The sequence below is a fragment of the Larus michahellis genome, chromosome 8 (genome assembly GCF_964199755.1).
Source record: "Larus michahellis chromosome 8, bLarMic1.1, whole genome shotgun sequence".
NCBI classification, from domain to species: domain Eukaryota; kingdom Metazoa; phylum Chordata; class Aves; order Charadriiformes; family Laridae; genus Larus; species Larus michahellis.
The window spans coordinates 8,998,305-9,012,634 of NC_133903.1; the positions used below are offsets into that span (position 1 = coordinate 8,998,305).

General features: G+C 37.4%; 1 protein-coding gene across 12 annotated transcripts in view; it reads left to right on the forward strand.

Moving 5' to 3' along the window:
* UNKL (unk like zinc finger) overlaps positions 1-14,330 on the forward strand; it is a 52,841-nt gene that overhangs the window by 24,493 nt on the left and 14,018 nt on the right. For 6 of the 12 annotated variants that reach the window (XM_074597293.1, XM_074597292.1, XM_074597295.1 and 3 more), the window contains 4 exons: positions 90-244; positions 8,860-9,048; positions 11,212-11,274; positions 13,646-13,811. In XM_074597293.1, coding sequence (XP_074453394.1) covers positions 90-244; positions 8,860-9,048; positions 11,212-11,274; positions 13,646-13,811 — 573 coding nt within the window. The remainder of the gene's footprint in view (positions 1-89; positions 245-8,859; positions 9,049-11,211; positions 11,275-13,645; positions 13,812-14,330) is intronic. The other 6 variants (XM_074597297.1, XM_074597302.1, XM_074597303.1 and 3 more) reach the window with 3 other exon arrangements.

Genomic DNA, 14,330 nt, shown 5'->3' on the forward strand with positions numbered 1-14,330 from the left:
TGCTGTGTTTGGTGCTAGGTATGTAATTGTTAAATTCACACAGCTAAGTATCAACTCTGTGTGTAATTTGTTGGGGATTCCTTCAACAGAGGACACCATGAATGTAGTCATACTGCAAACTGGTTGTCAATCAAAGCCAGGCGCTCACCTGTTTTCAGCAGACAGCATAGGAATTGCAAATGAATGGAGCAGCAGTCTTAACTCCACAAACAGCATTACAAATAGCAGTGGGCAGTCTGGAAATGTAAGTGTAAATAATTCTGGAAAAGTTACTACTAATAATCACTGTGCCAATATGCAATGTTTATTTTACTTCTTAAATGTCTGTTTTTTTATTTCTTTGTACTTCAGCAAAAGAAAAAAACCACAGCTATAGTAAATGTCAGGCAGTAATATTTAACTGGTATTGTAAGCCTAAGTGGAACGTCTGCCCTTGGCACCAGATTTAATTATGTATTATTTGTGTTTTCCGTTCTTGTTTTTTGTCTTCAGTTGCAATATTTTGAATGCTACAGCGAGGAACACCATTGTTAAACAAATGTACAACTACAGGACAGCTTAATTTACATATGTGTCTTTTTTCTGTAGGAAAGGTTTAATTCATGGATGATTCTGCCTGATCTCAGCCCTCTTTTCTGCCCTAATTTGTTAACATTAGGAATGAATTGATGTCCTACCTGTACATGCTTTATACTTAAAGCTTCTTACAGTGGTGCAGTACATGCAGTGTGCTTGGGAGTAGATTTTGTTTGACTGCAAGGGTGATAAATGTAGTTTATATTAGCAAATTTTATCAGGTAAAGATGGGGGGAGAGGAAAGAGCAAGATATGTTGCAGAGCTTTTATTTTCTTCCTTTTAGTGTCAGTTGGAACAGATACTTTTGTTAGGTTTTATGTTTGTTTCAAAATAATATATAAAGATAGTGGCATCTCTCTTGTTCTCTCCTGACTTGCATTTTTCTTACCTCATTTGCAGAGCAGAGACACAAGTACATACACATTTATTCCCAGAATTTTCTCTTCTAGCTTTCCAGCACTGTTGATTTATACTGTTTGGTTAGAAACCAGATAAAAGGAGGTATCTTAAATATCTTAAATAATGTTTAAAAGGAATTGCCAGTAAATTGTGCAGTTGTTAAAAACTCCTGGGTTTCTTTCATGTAGCTTCATATTGCTGTCCTGTAAATTGAGAATAAAGATACCAATACGCCTACATAAAAAATCTTAGGTTCCCGGTGCAGAAGTCTGCTTCTGTATCGGAAAGGTTCTGAGAGAGGGTCTCCTTTTTTATTTAGGAAGCTGATTTTGTTGTTGGAAAGGTTCTGAAGCTTTCAGGAGGGACTCATAAAAGCATCTCTTCTCCCAGAAGCTTCTTAGCCTTTTGTGAATAATTTAGGTGCAGCTGAAAACACTAACTATTCTAATATGCCTTCCAGTAATGGGGAATCTTCTTCAATATACATGCATTTTTCTGCTAGTAATTAGGAGTCAGATGAACATTGTGTATCTCTTCCATTCAGTGCTCAGTGCATCTCTGCCTGTACTACTGTTCAAGTGTGAAAATGGAAAAGTTGACCCTGCTCCCTTCCCTGTACTTTCTACTTGAAGTTTTATTACAAGTGGACACCTTTTTTTCTGACGTCTGGCAAAATGTTCTGTCATTTTTTCACTTGACTACTTACCTGAAGCATTGTTCGATGCACTTCCATTATTTGTTTTTCTGGGTATTCAGTTCCTTTAGTAGGTTGTTCTTCTGGTTTTCCATGTTTAATTCTTGAGTTTTGTTACTTGCTTGCTTTCACCTTCTCCATCTGCTGTAAACTGCTTAATTTTAGTATTTAAGCAATCAGTCTGTTTTCTTTCCTCCCCTCATTTTCTGTATCCCAGCAACTTATTTACATTTGTGGTTTGTGTTTTTCTCTCTATTCCCATAAGCTATCTGTCTTTCTGTGCCCTCCTTCATCTTTGTTCTCATCCCTGTCAGACACTGACCCTAAGTAAACTTAATTTTAGTGGTTTTTATCATGGCGAAATTAGGCTTTCTGTGCCTCTTTTCCATTGTGTCTTCAAAACAAAATCTCCCTATTCATCTTCCAAAATTTCTTTCACATATGGTCTAGTGGAAGGTGTGTGTCCCTGCCCATGGCAGGCAGGTTGGAACTAGATGAACTTTAAGGTCTCCTCCAACCCAAACCATTCCATGATTCCATGATAGCGTGTTATAGTACACTGGGAGAGTATCTTACTGTTTTATTTGCTTCTAGAGGAAAAGGATGATGTAGTACTTGAGAGACCTAAACCCAGTTCTCTGCTTGATGATAAAATTCCTCTTTGTCTGTAAGCAAGTTACTTAGGTCCCCGTTTCTAGAATGTAGTAGTATTATTGCCCTATCTATAAATGTTATTGGAAAAATGAGTCCATTAACTTTCTGTATGATCCAGGTGGATAGTGAGGGAGGCTGTATAACTGTGGTAAATATAGACCTTCTTCTCTCACCTATACTGAATTCTTATATCCTCATCTAAGTTGCCTTGTCAATTGGACTGTCATCAGTCATTCCTCTGCTGTATCTTTCCTTAATATGTCAGTCAGGAAATAATCTACTCTTCAGTCTTTTTTGATAAGTGTGAGTTCAGTTTCCATGAAGAGCTTCTACATCTGTGTTTCTTTACCTCCGTATTCTGCCTTCTGGTTTGAAGCATCTAATACTATACTTTTGTCAGTCCCTTCACCTGATCTTTGATAATACTGTTTTTCTCCAATCTGTCTTTGCAGTTCCCTTTGCTTTATACTCCACCAATTGTATCATTGAAATGTACTTAACCTCCACAATGCAGTTTACCCAACGTGGTACAGTGTTTCCCTTGATTGTAGTTTTTCATTTCAATCAGTACTATTTGTTTCTCCACACTTGCCATCACCTCTTATCTTTCTTTTTGTTGTGTTTTTCTACCAAGTCCCAGATTGGCTTTTTTGGCGTACACATTTTTTCTCATATTGCATCAGAGCTGTGAACTGCCTTAAGTAAGATTTGGAGTCTTTGTATGCATTGTAGCAACAAATTCACTCATCCTTTTCCCAGTCCTATGTGTCTTCATTAGGAGCTGCATTTACACCAGCAACTTTTACTTTCAGCTCTTACTGCTTGTTCTTAATTGTTACTACTCTTTTGTGCTCTGTTCAGTGTCATCTAATTGCCAGAAGAAACACTCCTTTTTACTCATTCTCCTACTGTTCCTTTTTTATGACATAAATTTCTTTTATTTCAGTCTTTATTTATCTTTAAGAGGGTCTTCCTTATTGTTTCTTCTGTTGCGCTGGTAAAATTAATTTATCTGAACTCCTCGGTTATGGAAAATGATAGTAGACTAGGTTTCTTGAATATTTCTGTGCATACAAGTCTTGAAATAGCTTGATCCATGTTTCAGATGCATTGCATGCACCGTTCAAACTTTGATGCCCTGCTTGGTTAATAACGTTGCTTATGTTACCACTTTTTCGTGTTTACTCATATTCCCATTACTTCTTGCATGTCCTTCCATGAATCTTCAGCTATGTAATGTTTCATCATCCATTATGCTATGGACCCCTTTTGCTCAGTCACTTTTGCTATCTACCCCTTATCTCAGTCACCTTTGCCAAAGTAATCTCTCTGGCATGCAGTCCTCTGAATTCCATACATATGCATCATTCTCAGCTTTAAGCTTCTGTGTCACCTGAATTTCATCCCTTCATTTCAGCTGTTCTCATTTGTATCCTGCAAATGTATTGCAATTTAACATACGCAAATGGTCTTCTATGTCAGTTTTTCTCATACTGCCGTGAGAGCTGGATTAACTACATTGTCTCGGTCCGTGCAACCATGGTCATAGTTGCTGCTTTATATGTTTTCTCTAGCTGATTGAGTTGCTTTCCAATGTTATTACATCAATACAAAATGCATATTCTTTAGAGCAGCTTTTCAGGCAAAAAATAATCAAAAATCTCATCGCCTCTTCTTAAAACACTCTCAGCTCACACTGTAGGATTATACTGCTGATTTTTTCCATACTGCTGATCTTTTCTTTGTTACTGGTACTGAGGTGCAGTGTACCTAGTGAGGTGATGATACAGAGCAAAGGCCTAGCTGTATGATAAAATTTGTCTGTAAATATTGTTCAAGTTTGTGGCACTGCAAAATTAACAGGAACACTTGCTGTATGTTCTGGAGATGAAATAGGACATACATCAAAGATTAATTGCATTTATCAATTACAGAATATTTATGTTAGCCTTTCTAGGCTCAGAGCAATAAATCATAGTTTCTTTTTGAAGAGTAGAAGGATGGAAACGTTGGCCACGATGTCATCACGCCCAGAGTCCATGATGTATTTAAAAGATTGAATATTTGCATAGGATATATGTTGATTACAGTGGATGAAGATAGGATAACCAGCACCATCTTTGTTTTATCAAGTTTATCAAAGTTGTATAAGTGCTTGATCACACATTCGAGTTGTCACAGTTAAGAAGTCAGTGCTTGTCAGCTCAGGCACGGTAAGGATTGTGTGCCTTCATAGCTCATCCTGATTGCCGACTCAGTGCTAACATTCTGCTGCCTTCATTAAGCCTAAAATTGTCTTTTTAACTTCATAACTAAGATGGCTTGACTGTGATGATCAGTTACCACACTCATTTGGTAAATAATGATTCGTTATGCTGTGATAATGCAACTGAGTTTGATTATGTGTGTGTGCATGGTGATGAATCATGCTTCCTTTACTGTGTAATTTGTGTTCTGAGACAGAGACATAGGAAGGAAATAAGTTACTTGAGAGCAAAATTAATTTTACGGCTTGATTAAAAATACCTACAGGTTTCCTCTTCCTGACATCTTCCCTTCCACCCCCCACAAATGTAGGCAATCTAACAGGACATTTAAAGCCACAAGATATAATGCAAATCAAGACACTCAGGAAGCTGCGATTTTCGTAGGAAATATAGCTAGCTTTATAGGTATACATTTTCTCATTTTCTTTGTAGAGGTTCAGCTGTAAGAGGCCTAGTGTAGGCAAGAACCAAGGGAACCAATGTATCGTTTGTTCTACATGCTCCTTTTCTAAGCAATTTAACTGCAGTGAAAAATTAGTGACAAATGATTTCTTCATAAGAATCTACAATGCCAAAGTCTGTGTGGTTACAACATTATGAGGATGTGACCCTTGTTAAGGCAAGCTTGGCGTCTTTTGACTTGTGGTGTGTGAGAAATATTCAGGTGTCGTCCTATCGCAGAGATGGGAAATTGAAAAGTTGTTCTTTTGTAACCTCTGTGAAAGTGAGAGGTAATCTGAAATGTATCCAACTGCAGTGTTTAGTTAATCTTAAAAATTTGCAGCTGAGCCTTTGTAAAGTAAGGATTGTCACCAAGTAATGGTCTTTAATTAAATTAGACTCTAAATCCTTAGGCATTGAACTGTGTCCTTCCTGTGCTTACGTCTTTGAGTACACAGTACAGCAGATTTCCATTTTTAGGAGGGACGCATTCCTGAAGAGTACTTAAATCTGTTGGGCCTCTTTATCCCACATTCAGGAAATCAAATGCCACAAATCTTAAATTACATTTGTAGAGCAGTTTCCAAATACATTGAAGCTTCCTCCAGAGTTGAGGCAACTGTATGAATTCTAGCTTCTGTTGTTTGTGTGCCTGTCTTAATAAAGAAGAAAAAGACTAACAATTGGCAGTAGATTTCCTAGCATCAGTAGTGCTGAGGAGATTGCCATTCATGCCAACATTGCTACCAAAATGTAAATTCTGCAGCATGGAGGAACAAAAAGTGAACATTGGTAGTTTCCCTTCCTCCCTCTTGCACTCTTTTTGTCTCTAATACTAATGTCACACTCATTTTATGTGGGTACTGACGTTCGACTTACTTCATGTTACCTGTGAATCACAAGTCCCTCTTGATACAAAATACATCTTTGCTCACCATCTTGGCATCAATACTGCACTAAGTTGTATGGCTGTTTCTAGTCATAGGTTTCTTGGCATTTCTCAGATGTTCTTTGTATCTTACTCTGTACAAAGAGCATGAGAAATGAGAGATACAGGAGTAGTGGTCTTGCAGGCATATTGTAGCAAGCCATAAGGGGTGAACGAATATTTGAGGATAAACTTTTTCTTGTCATGTGAGTGGCAGTGTAACCTACGATGGTTTCTCTGCGGAGCCCACCTAGCCTTGAGTCGTATAGGACTGCTTTATTCCTGCTTTATTTGCATGAGTTCTTTATTTTCTTTGCAAGTTCAGTCACACAAATTTTGTGGTAGTTTGTAACCAGTTATTGAAACTTAACTAACTTTTCTTTTCTGAAAAATACAAAACACAGAGTAGAGGCTATCTCTGTCTATTGTCATCCTGGTGGACTCTTCAGAGATTAAGACCAAAAGCCTAAACATGAATGTAATCAGATAATCCTGCCTGCATTTTAGGGGGCTGAGCAATTGTTTTAGCTTAGTAGTTCAGTTTTTCATAGCAAAACTACCAAAATTGTATTGTAAAATTGTAATGCTTACAGCTCTATATGTGTGTTAGTGCCACCATTAATACCTACTGTAACCAAAAGGATCACATGAGTGGCACCTTATGGTCTTACCTAATGGTCTACCTACCTGATATCATCTGATCTTGACCAGTAAGTCTGCACCTCAGGCTCAGTACTTCTGAGTGAACAAGGGCATCATTCTCCACTTACAGTTGTTGTCAGCAGATTAGAGAACTCATCCTTAAAATGAGTGAGTAGCTAATCTAAATTAGTATCTTTCTTCGGGTGTTAGTCTGCCTTCACTGTCTAGTCATTTTATCTTACATATTTGTCTGCTGCATTAAGAAGCCTTGAGCTGCCAGAAGTATGCTTTAAGTGTACTTACAAGATGTAACTGTTATTAATAAAAAGTGTTCAAAATCTTTTATTATGGAACTGAATACCTTAGCATGTTTTTATTGACCAAAAAAAAAATATTTTCTTTAATTTCACTTAAGAGCAGTGGTTTTTTTCCTGGCAGTGTCCTTTTATTTTCTTTTTCTCTCTAGCATAAAGAAAGGATTTCAGTATTTTAGAGCTGAGCAAAATGTGCAAACTGAGCATTGCATGCACAGGGGCAATCCTCAGTTTTGGATTTAGAGTAAACGGTAACAGAAAGAAAAACGTTGCACATTGTAACAAGCTTGTGATCAAAACATGAATTCTTCAGCCTTTGACTTCAGAAAGAATTTTGTCTTAGTACACCTTGGCTATCCTATCAATTTAATTATTTTTGCTGTTGTGCCCACTTTTCTACTTCTGTCAGCTCTCAGGGTATATGCACATTTCAGACTGTTGTGTAGAGAGGCTGGCTTTGGATTTCAGAAGCAATCTAATTACAGAACTCCACACAGATAAGTTTCATGACAGATTTTCTGTAGGGATAGGAGCGAATGAACGCATAGGTAATAGTCTTCAGACAGTATAGGGCTTGCATTTGTTTGAGGTGGTTTTTTTTGGTCCAGGGTTAAGACCTGATCTAGGTTCATGTCTGTCCTCTACCTGATTTACAGGAATTTTAATCTGAAGTTGCTGCTGCTCAGGAGGGACGTTTTGACGTTATATTATTCTGGGGAGAGAGGTGTCTCCTGTTAAAATCTTGATTTGCTTAAAATACTTTCACGTTCTTTGGAGCATAGAGTAAAATTAAGGGTTAGGGTCTTCCCTAAGTTGAGAGTTTAACAGTAAACTGTATAGTTATTCTTGTCTAGTCTGTCTGATTCAGTGTGTTTTTCGTATTTAAACAAACCAAAACAGCTTTGGCAGAATTTCACTTCATTATTGTATTGACTAGTTCATTTCCTTGAGAGCTAGTAGATTCTGTTGTGAAACAAGCAGAGAAGAGATTGAAATGTGTATCATCACTGAGTGTTCTAAGCACTGGGCTGTTAGGCATAAATGTAGGATGCAACTATTTCCATACTGCCTTGTGAGTCTAGTTGTAAATCTAGTTTAAGAAAATGGAACAGTTTACTTAAAAAATATGGAAACAAGCAATGCCCACAATTCCACTCTAACTTACTATGGTAGGATGCTGGCACCTGAGTTCATAAATTTCAGGTTATCAGAATTGTACTTTAAGCAAAAAAAATTGCCCAGACCTACTTACAGGTTGTACCGTCAGCTTAAGCCTTTTACTTTAGAAGTTTAAAACTCTCTGGAAAATGTACAGCAGAACTAAAATTTATAAATTTCAGTCATGTTTTTAAATATTATAACATTAATTTATTAATCAATAAACATTTTAATATTTTAAAATCTCAAAAAACAGCCTCTCAAGATTTACAAACAAGCACTGAGATGCTTTTTTGCCAAGATTCTACATGTCGTCTTCTTTTTGAACTGCTTGGCTTGATCCGGATGAGTTCTTTTAAAGAGTGAAATATTGTATAATGCTTGCATTAAACCGTAAATTAAAAAATAGATGAATGTATGGAAATCAGGGTTGTCAGAAAGCAAGTATTCCTTTATTGTAAATTAATATCCATTAACTAGAGCAATCTCCAACTGTGATTCATTTTGTGCGTAGGGACCAAACAAGGCTTTATTCTGGTGTGTACAAACCCATCTCCTTTTGACGCCTGTATATTTAAAATAGCTCCATGTTACTTTTGTCATGTGCTACTTTTTTAAGCTAATACCAAAAATATATACAAATAAACCAAAGTTAGTGTTGTGTTTACGTAAGATTGAAATTAATTTATAATTACAACTGGTTGTGTTACAGAGGGAGACTATAGCTGTAAACATAAAAAAAATTATCATAGAGTATATTAGACACTGTTTTCTGTCTTCTACAGATTTGCTGTTCTTCAAGTCCAACTGTAACATCAAGTTCTGGTAGCAGTAGTTCTTTATCACCCCTTGGACCTCTTTGTAGACAGAGATCATTAGCAAATGGCATTTTGTGTTCTGAGTCTAGCACATCAGGTGTTTCTTCACCAACATCTAGCTATCCAAAAGCACCAGGCTTTGAACGAGAAGATCAGGTATGTGAATAATGTGGGTCTAGAAGTACAAATGCGATCTTAAGTTAAATTAGATTCAGCAGAAAATGTGGTCTGCCTTGTGTATCGGCACTGATTTTTGAAATTTAGGACACAGTTTGTAACTCTCTTCTTTAGTGAGCTAAACTGCATCAAATTACTTTAGAGTAAGGTCAAAGGCCAAGAACATGCAAACAGTCACTGCAGCTCAGCTGACATGAAGTAAATTCTAACCTTGCAGAAATGTTGTGATTGTCCTTTTGAGCCCACGTTGCCAAGAACAGAGCAAGATAACAATGGAAAAAAAATCATAACTAGACTTGGTAGGATTCGGTTTTTGTTATTGTTGCAAATTGATGGCAAAAAGGTGCATTAATTTCTGGCAGTTAATACTATTTATTAGTTCCAATCTTTGATTAATATCAGTCTGTTTCTTCTCCCACCTGCAGCTGCCATTCTCCTTGGACAAGTTGATTGCTGAGACAGACATAGATGATAAAATATAATAAGCCTCTTGAAGGGAGAGATCTGTAGCATTAGCAATGAGAGTGGTTGAAACTGAAGTTGGTGAGGAGTTATAATCCTTTAGTCAGGGGGGTGGGGAGAAAACAGGCAATGCTAGACACAGCTGGGAGAAGGGAAGACTGCTATTTTTCAGGGACGTGAAACAGCTCTGTTGGCCTACGAGAAAAAAGCTGAAAGCCCAGGATTTACCTATTAAAGTTAATTTTTTCTCACTCTATTATAATACCAATTACACTTCTAAATTGTCAGAAAGGAACTGTTTAAAAAATTAGCTCCAGTGGCTCATATAAATAAGCTGCAGCCCATGCTGATCAGCCTTCTTGCAAAGCTGTGGCTTGTCAGAATTGATTTCTATAACCTGAGATGCGCAGAGAAGCAAGTGCAGAAGTAAAAGACGTAAAAAGAATGAAAGGAAGGATTTTGGTTTTGAAATGGTAACTTGTAGGTGCTGTCAAGATCAGCACCTATAACTTTAAAGATCTCCAGGGAGGATTTGCTTTCTTATGTAGGTGCTCAGACAGACTATAGGTTAGAGAGCCGGTCATTGTGACAGGAAAGATTTCCAGCTCCCAATATTGGGATCAAGTGATCGTTGATCAAATGTCATGGAAGCAAGGCACTTAGAGTATCAAATGGCTGCTTTCTGGGCAGGAGGCAGCAATAATTGAGAAATGGTGTAACCATTGGTGAAGATTTATTGTGCTGTTTTGGTGACAATTAGCGAGTAATGTACTGCTACAAAGAATGTGCCTCAGCGGCAGAAACGTCCTGTGCTTGCCTTTTAGTGGCCACATTGAACCTGTCTAGAGAGAAAGCAGTGACGGACTTTGCAATTGACAAGAGTGTGGGGAAGCATGTAAAGAAAGAGGAGAGTTGGTACTGCTAGGGAGTTTTCACTACAAGACAGATTAGGAATCTCCCAAAGGAAACAAGGAACAGACACAACAAGACCACTCAAAGGCCACAGAAAGAACCATTTTTCCTAAGGAGGCAGAGAGTACCTTGCAGAGTTTACTGCGATTTGGGAAGTCACTGAAAATTACTGGCCTGAAAAGAGCAAAGATCCTTTGATCCTGCTCTGCAAGAACACAGTGGGCAAAAGGATATTACTTAGAATTCCCTTTTATTTATGTATGTCTCACTTGTTTCAAAAGTTAACGTATTACTAAATGGTGTTCAAAGAAAATCTGCCCTTATTTTTTAATATTTTTTCTTTGTTATTTGTAGCATGATCGCTTTAAGGGAAAATCTAGGCAGTTCCACTCAAACTTTTGCCTACCTCAGGCTTGTATCCCACCAGCCTCTTGGAGAAGTATTCCCCAGCTGGTGAGCGCTTGGGACATGTTATTTCTGTCACAGCGTAGTGCTAACATGACTACTCCATTTTTGGACCAGAAATAACTTGCATGTGTTCAATTACGCATATAAGTGGAACAATTGCAACTGCTGTTCCTTTTCCATGTAAATTTACTCTATAAGCATTAAAATTTAATTACCCATGTAGGACTGCAGTGAGGGAAATGAAGCCAGCCTGTTGAAGGTATCATTACAGAGATGCCACTGACCCTTCATAAACTAATAATATATTTTACAGCAATGACTCTTTAAGTTCATATATTACAGAGATTTTTCATCTTTCAGGCAAAGCATCGAAGCTTCCCAGCTGAGAATCCGCAGAAAATAAATGAACAAGACAACAAACAGGTATCACCAAAAGCTAAACACTGTAAATATTTTGCCCTTTTTGATAATTTATTAATGCAGTACCAAAGTTATGTGGCGCTTTACAACATAGTCTAAGGAAAATTTGTGCCCAGTGACAGGGCAAGAGGCAACGGGCACAAACTGAAACACAGGAGGTTCTGTCTAAATGTATGGAAATGCTTTTTTACAGTGTGCGTGAGACTGAGCATTGGAACAGATTGCCCAGGGAAGTTGTGGAGTCCCCCTCCTTGGGGTTATGGAAGGGCTGTCTGGACATGGTCCTGGGCAGCCAGCTCTAGGTTGTGTGAAAATGTACAATACATGTGCTGCAGGGAGTACCAGGGATGAGAAGAATATGAGGCAATTTGAGGACGCTTTTGATCATAGCAAGTCCATGCAAGAGTTTTCACAGTGAAATTTTGGATTAACTGGCTTTGAGGATGGATTGATTAAATTTAAGGAAGGCCAGAAGGAAGACGATGATACAGTTGTTCAAGCATCAGATACTCAAAACTAGAAGAATAGTTAAAGTGACAGGGAAGAGGGCATAGCTTTGACCTGTGATGAAGCTAAATACATCGAGTGTTAGAGGTCATTCTATATATGCAAAGGAGCTTAAAACTCTCCCAGCTTTGCACTGCTAGAACAAGAACCCTGATGTTTTGTTAATGACAATGATCAAGATAAATGAGAACAAAAGTTTTAGCATTTGCCATTCGTGCAGCCTCACAGCAGTGTATAATCTAAAGTGGAGGATTAAAATGTATCTTGCATTTAAAAAGTAGGAGGAGTGGTGCAGCATAAATAAGGAGAGAAAACACGAGACAGAGGTGGATCCTGTGAGTTCTGTGGAGAAGAGTTAGCACATGAAGCAGATTAAAAATATACATTGGGGTTTTTTTTCCCTACAAGTCTATAAATTAGTAAGAGTGGCAATGTAATGATAAAACTGTTGACATATTTTTTTAAATAATCTTTCTATCGGGTCTCATTTCTGTTTATTATGTCTCTCTGTTCTGTTTAGATATCACCCAGAGCAGAGTTTTGAAGTCACAGATAGGGTCAGTCTCTTCCTCTGTCAAAACAGGAGGAGGAAAGGAGTCTTTGAGCTGCAGAAGGTTGGGGTGGGCTTCGAGCATCATTTCAAGAATCTAATCTAGTAGAAGGTGTCCCTGCCTACAGCAGAGGGGTTGGACTAGATGATCTTTAAAGGTCCCTTCCAACCCAAACCATTCTATGATTCTCTGGAGGTCTGCAGTCCATCCCTCCCCTTGTCAAAGTGGGGTCAGCTAGAGCAGGTTGCTCAGGGCCTTGCCTAGTAGTGTTTTGAATATCTCCAAAAATGAAGACTCCACAGCCTCTTTGGGTAACATGTTCCAGTGTCTGGCCACCATCTCAGTAAAAACATTTTTGTGTCTAAGTGAAACTTTCTGTATTTCAGTTTGTGCCCATTTTTAAAGAAAAAATATTCATTCTCATAGTCATTATCGGCCTCAATCTTGCACTATATCTATCTTTGAAATAGCAATTTTCTGTGGGATTGGTAGAAATCAGGAGAGTAGATACTGCACAATCACTGCTTGTCACACAGAAGGCAATGAGAGGATGCGTGGATTGATTCAGTCACAATTAAATGGTTTTTTTATTAACTAAAAGATTGAGGGAATAAATACACAATAAAAGGAGTTAATATACTAGAAACTCCGCACCAAGTCCCTGTAGACTTTGAAGTTATTTTCCATTTTAGAATTTTACATGGTTACATTTTGTGTGCTTTTCTAATGTTTTTATAATTTAAACGCGTGATTTGTATGAAAAAAATGTTCAGCTAGAAAGAAGTAGCGCAGGTACAGGTCATTATATAGCATGTTACATGTGCGCAGTGGAGTCATGTTTCTCAGCTACCTAAACTGGAGATCAGTTTATGCACCAATTGCATTTAGATTAAAAGAGAAAATTTACAGATCAAAAAAACCAATATAGAATATAATTTGCATACAAATGCATAATGAAATGGTACAATTCCTCAATAGATATTTTCCTTTTGAAAAGGAGCATCAAACTTCAGCTAACTGATTATGTTTGTAGAGCTTATTTGCAATACCTTATTGTTTCAATACCTTGTTTCTGAAAACAGTTCCTTCGTATGGCTGGTCTCATGATGGCCAGCCACATTGGAGAAATGCACTTGCTGGTAAATGATAAGGAAAATTATCCTAATCTGTTCATTCAGAGAATTCTTATGGTTTTCTTTCTGATAGAATTAAAATAACTACTTTTAAAAATAGATTCTGTTTATTTTATACGGTTGTAACACACATCTGTGTGTGATTGTGTGTCTATACATATGTTGTTTGGGTTTTTTTAACAGAACCATCTCAGTGTTTTTTCAGCAGTTAACCCTCTTGCTTCAAGTATAACTTCCAGTCTGGCCTCCAGTGTTGGATCAGATAGTTCATCTCCTACAACAGTCTCTGCTATCGGTGCCAAAGCTCTCCCATTCTATTCTGGCAGTAACACAGTTGAATCAGTAATAGGTAAGTCTTAACATTTCATCTCTGATTGTACACGTTTTGTTGCATTATTCAAGTTGTTCTTGTTTCACCATAGGTTCAAAGAGCTTATTGGTAAAGACAGTAATGATGTATACACCTGCTTTATTATATGTAATTAAAAGCAATATCTGAAATTTAATTTAAATGTTTTCACCCAGTATCATTATTTTTCACAAGGTCTCCAACATGAGCACAGGAATGAGTGAATGGGACATTTAAACTGGAATTTTGGCATTGGTATTGGACAGTGATTTAAAAAAATATGTAAAACCTTTGTAATGCAACTCACTGTGTTGCTAGAAGTACTGTCTCCTCAACTTCTGTTGGTGTGCTGAGGAGATTTAACTTTTTTTTTTAATGTTACTATAATAGGTGCAATTTCAGATCTTACCGTGTTCACATGAAAATGGGAGATTTTTCTTTGGCTGACTGCATATTCTCCAGTCTGGTTATTTTTATGTTCAAGGACAAAATCTTTTGTTCACAGTATGTGGGCCAGAT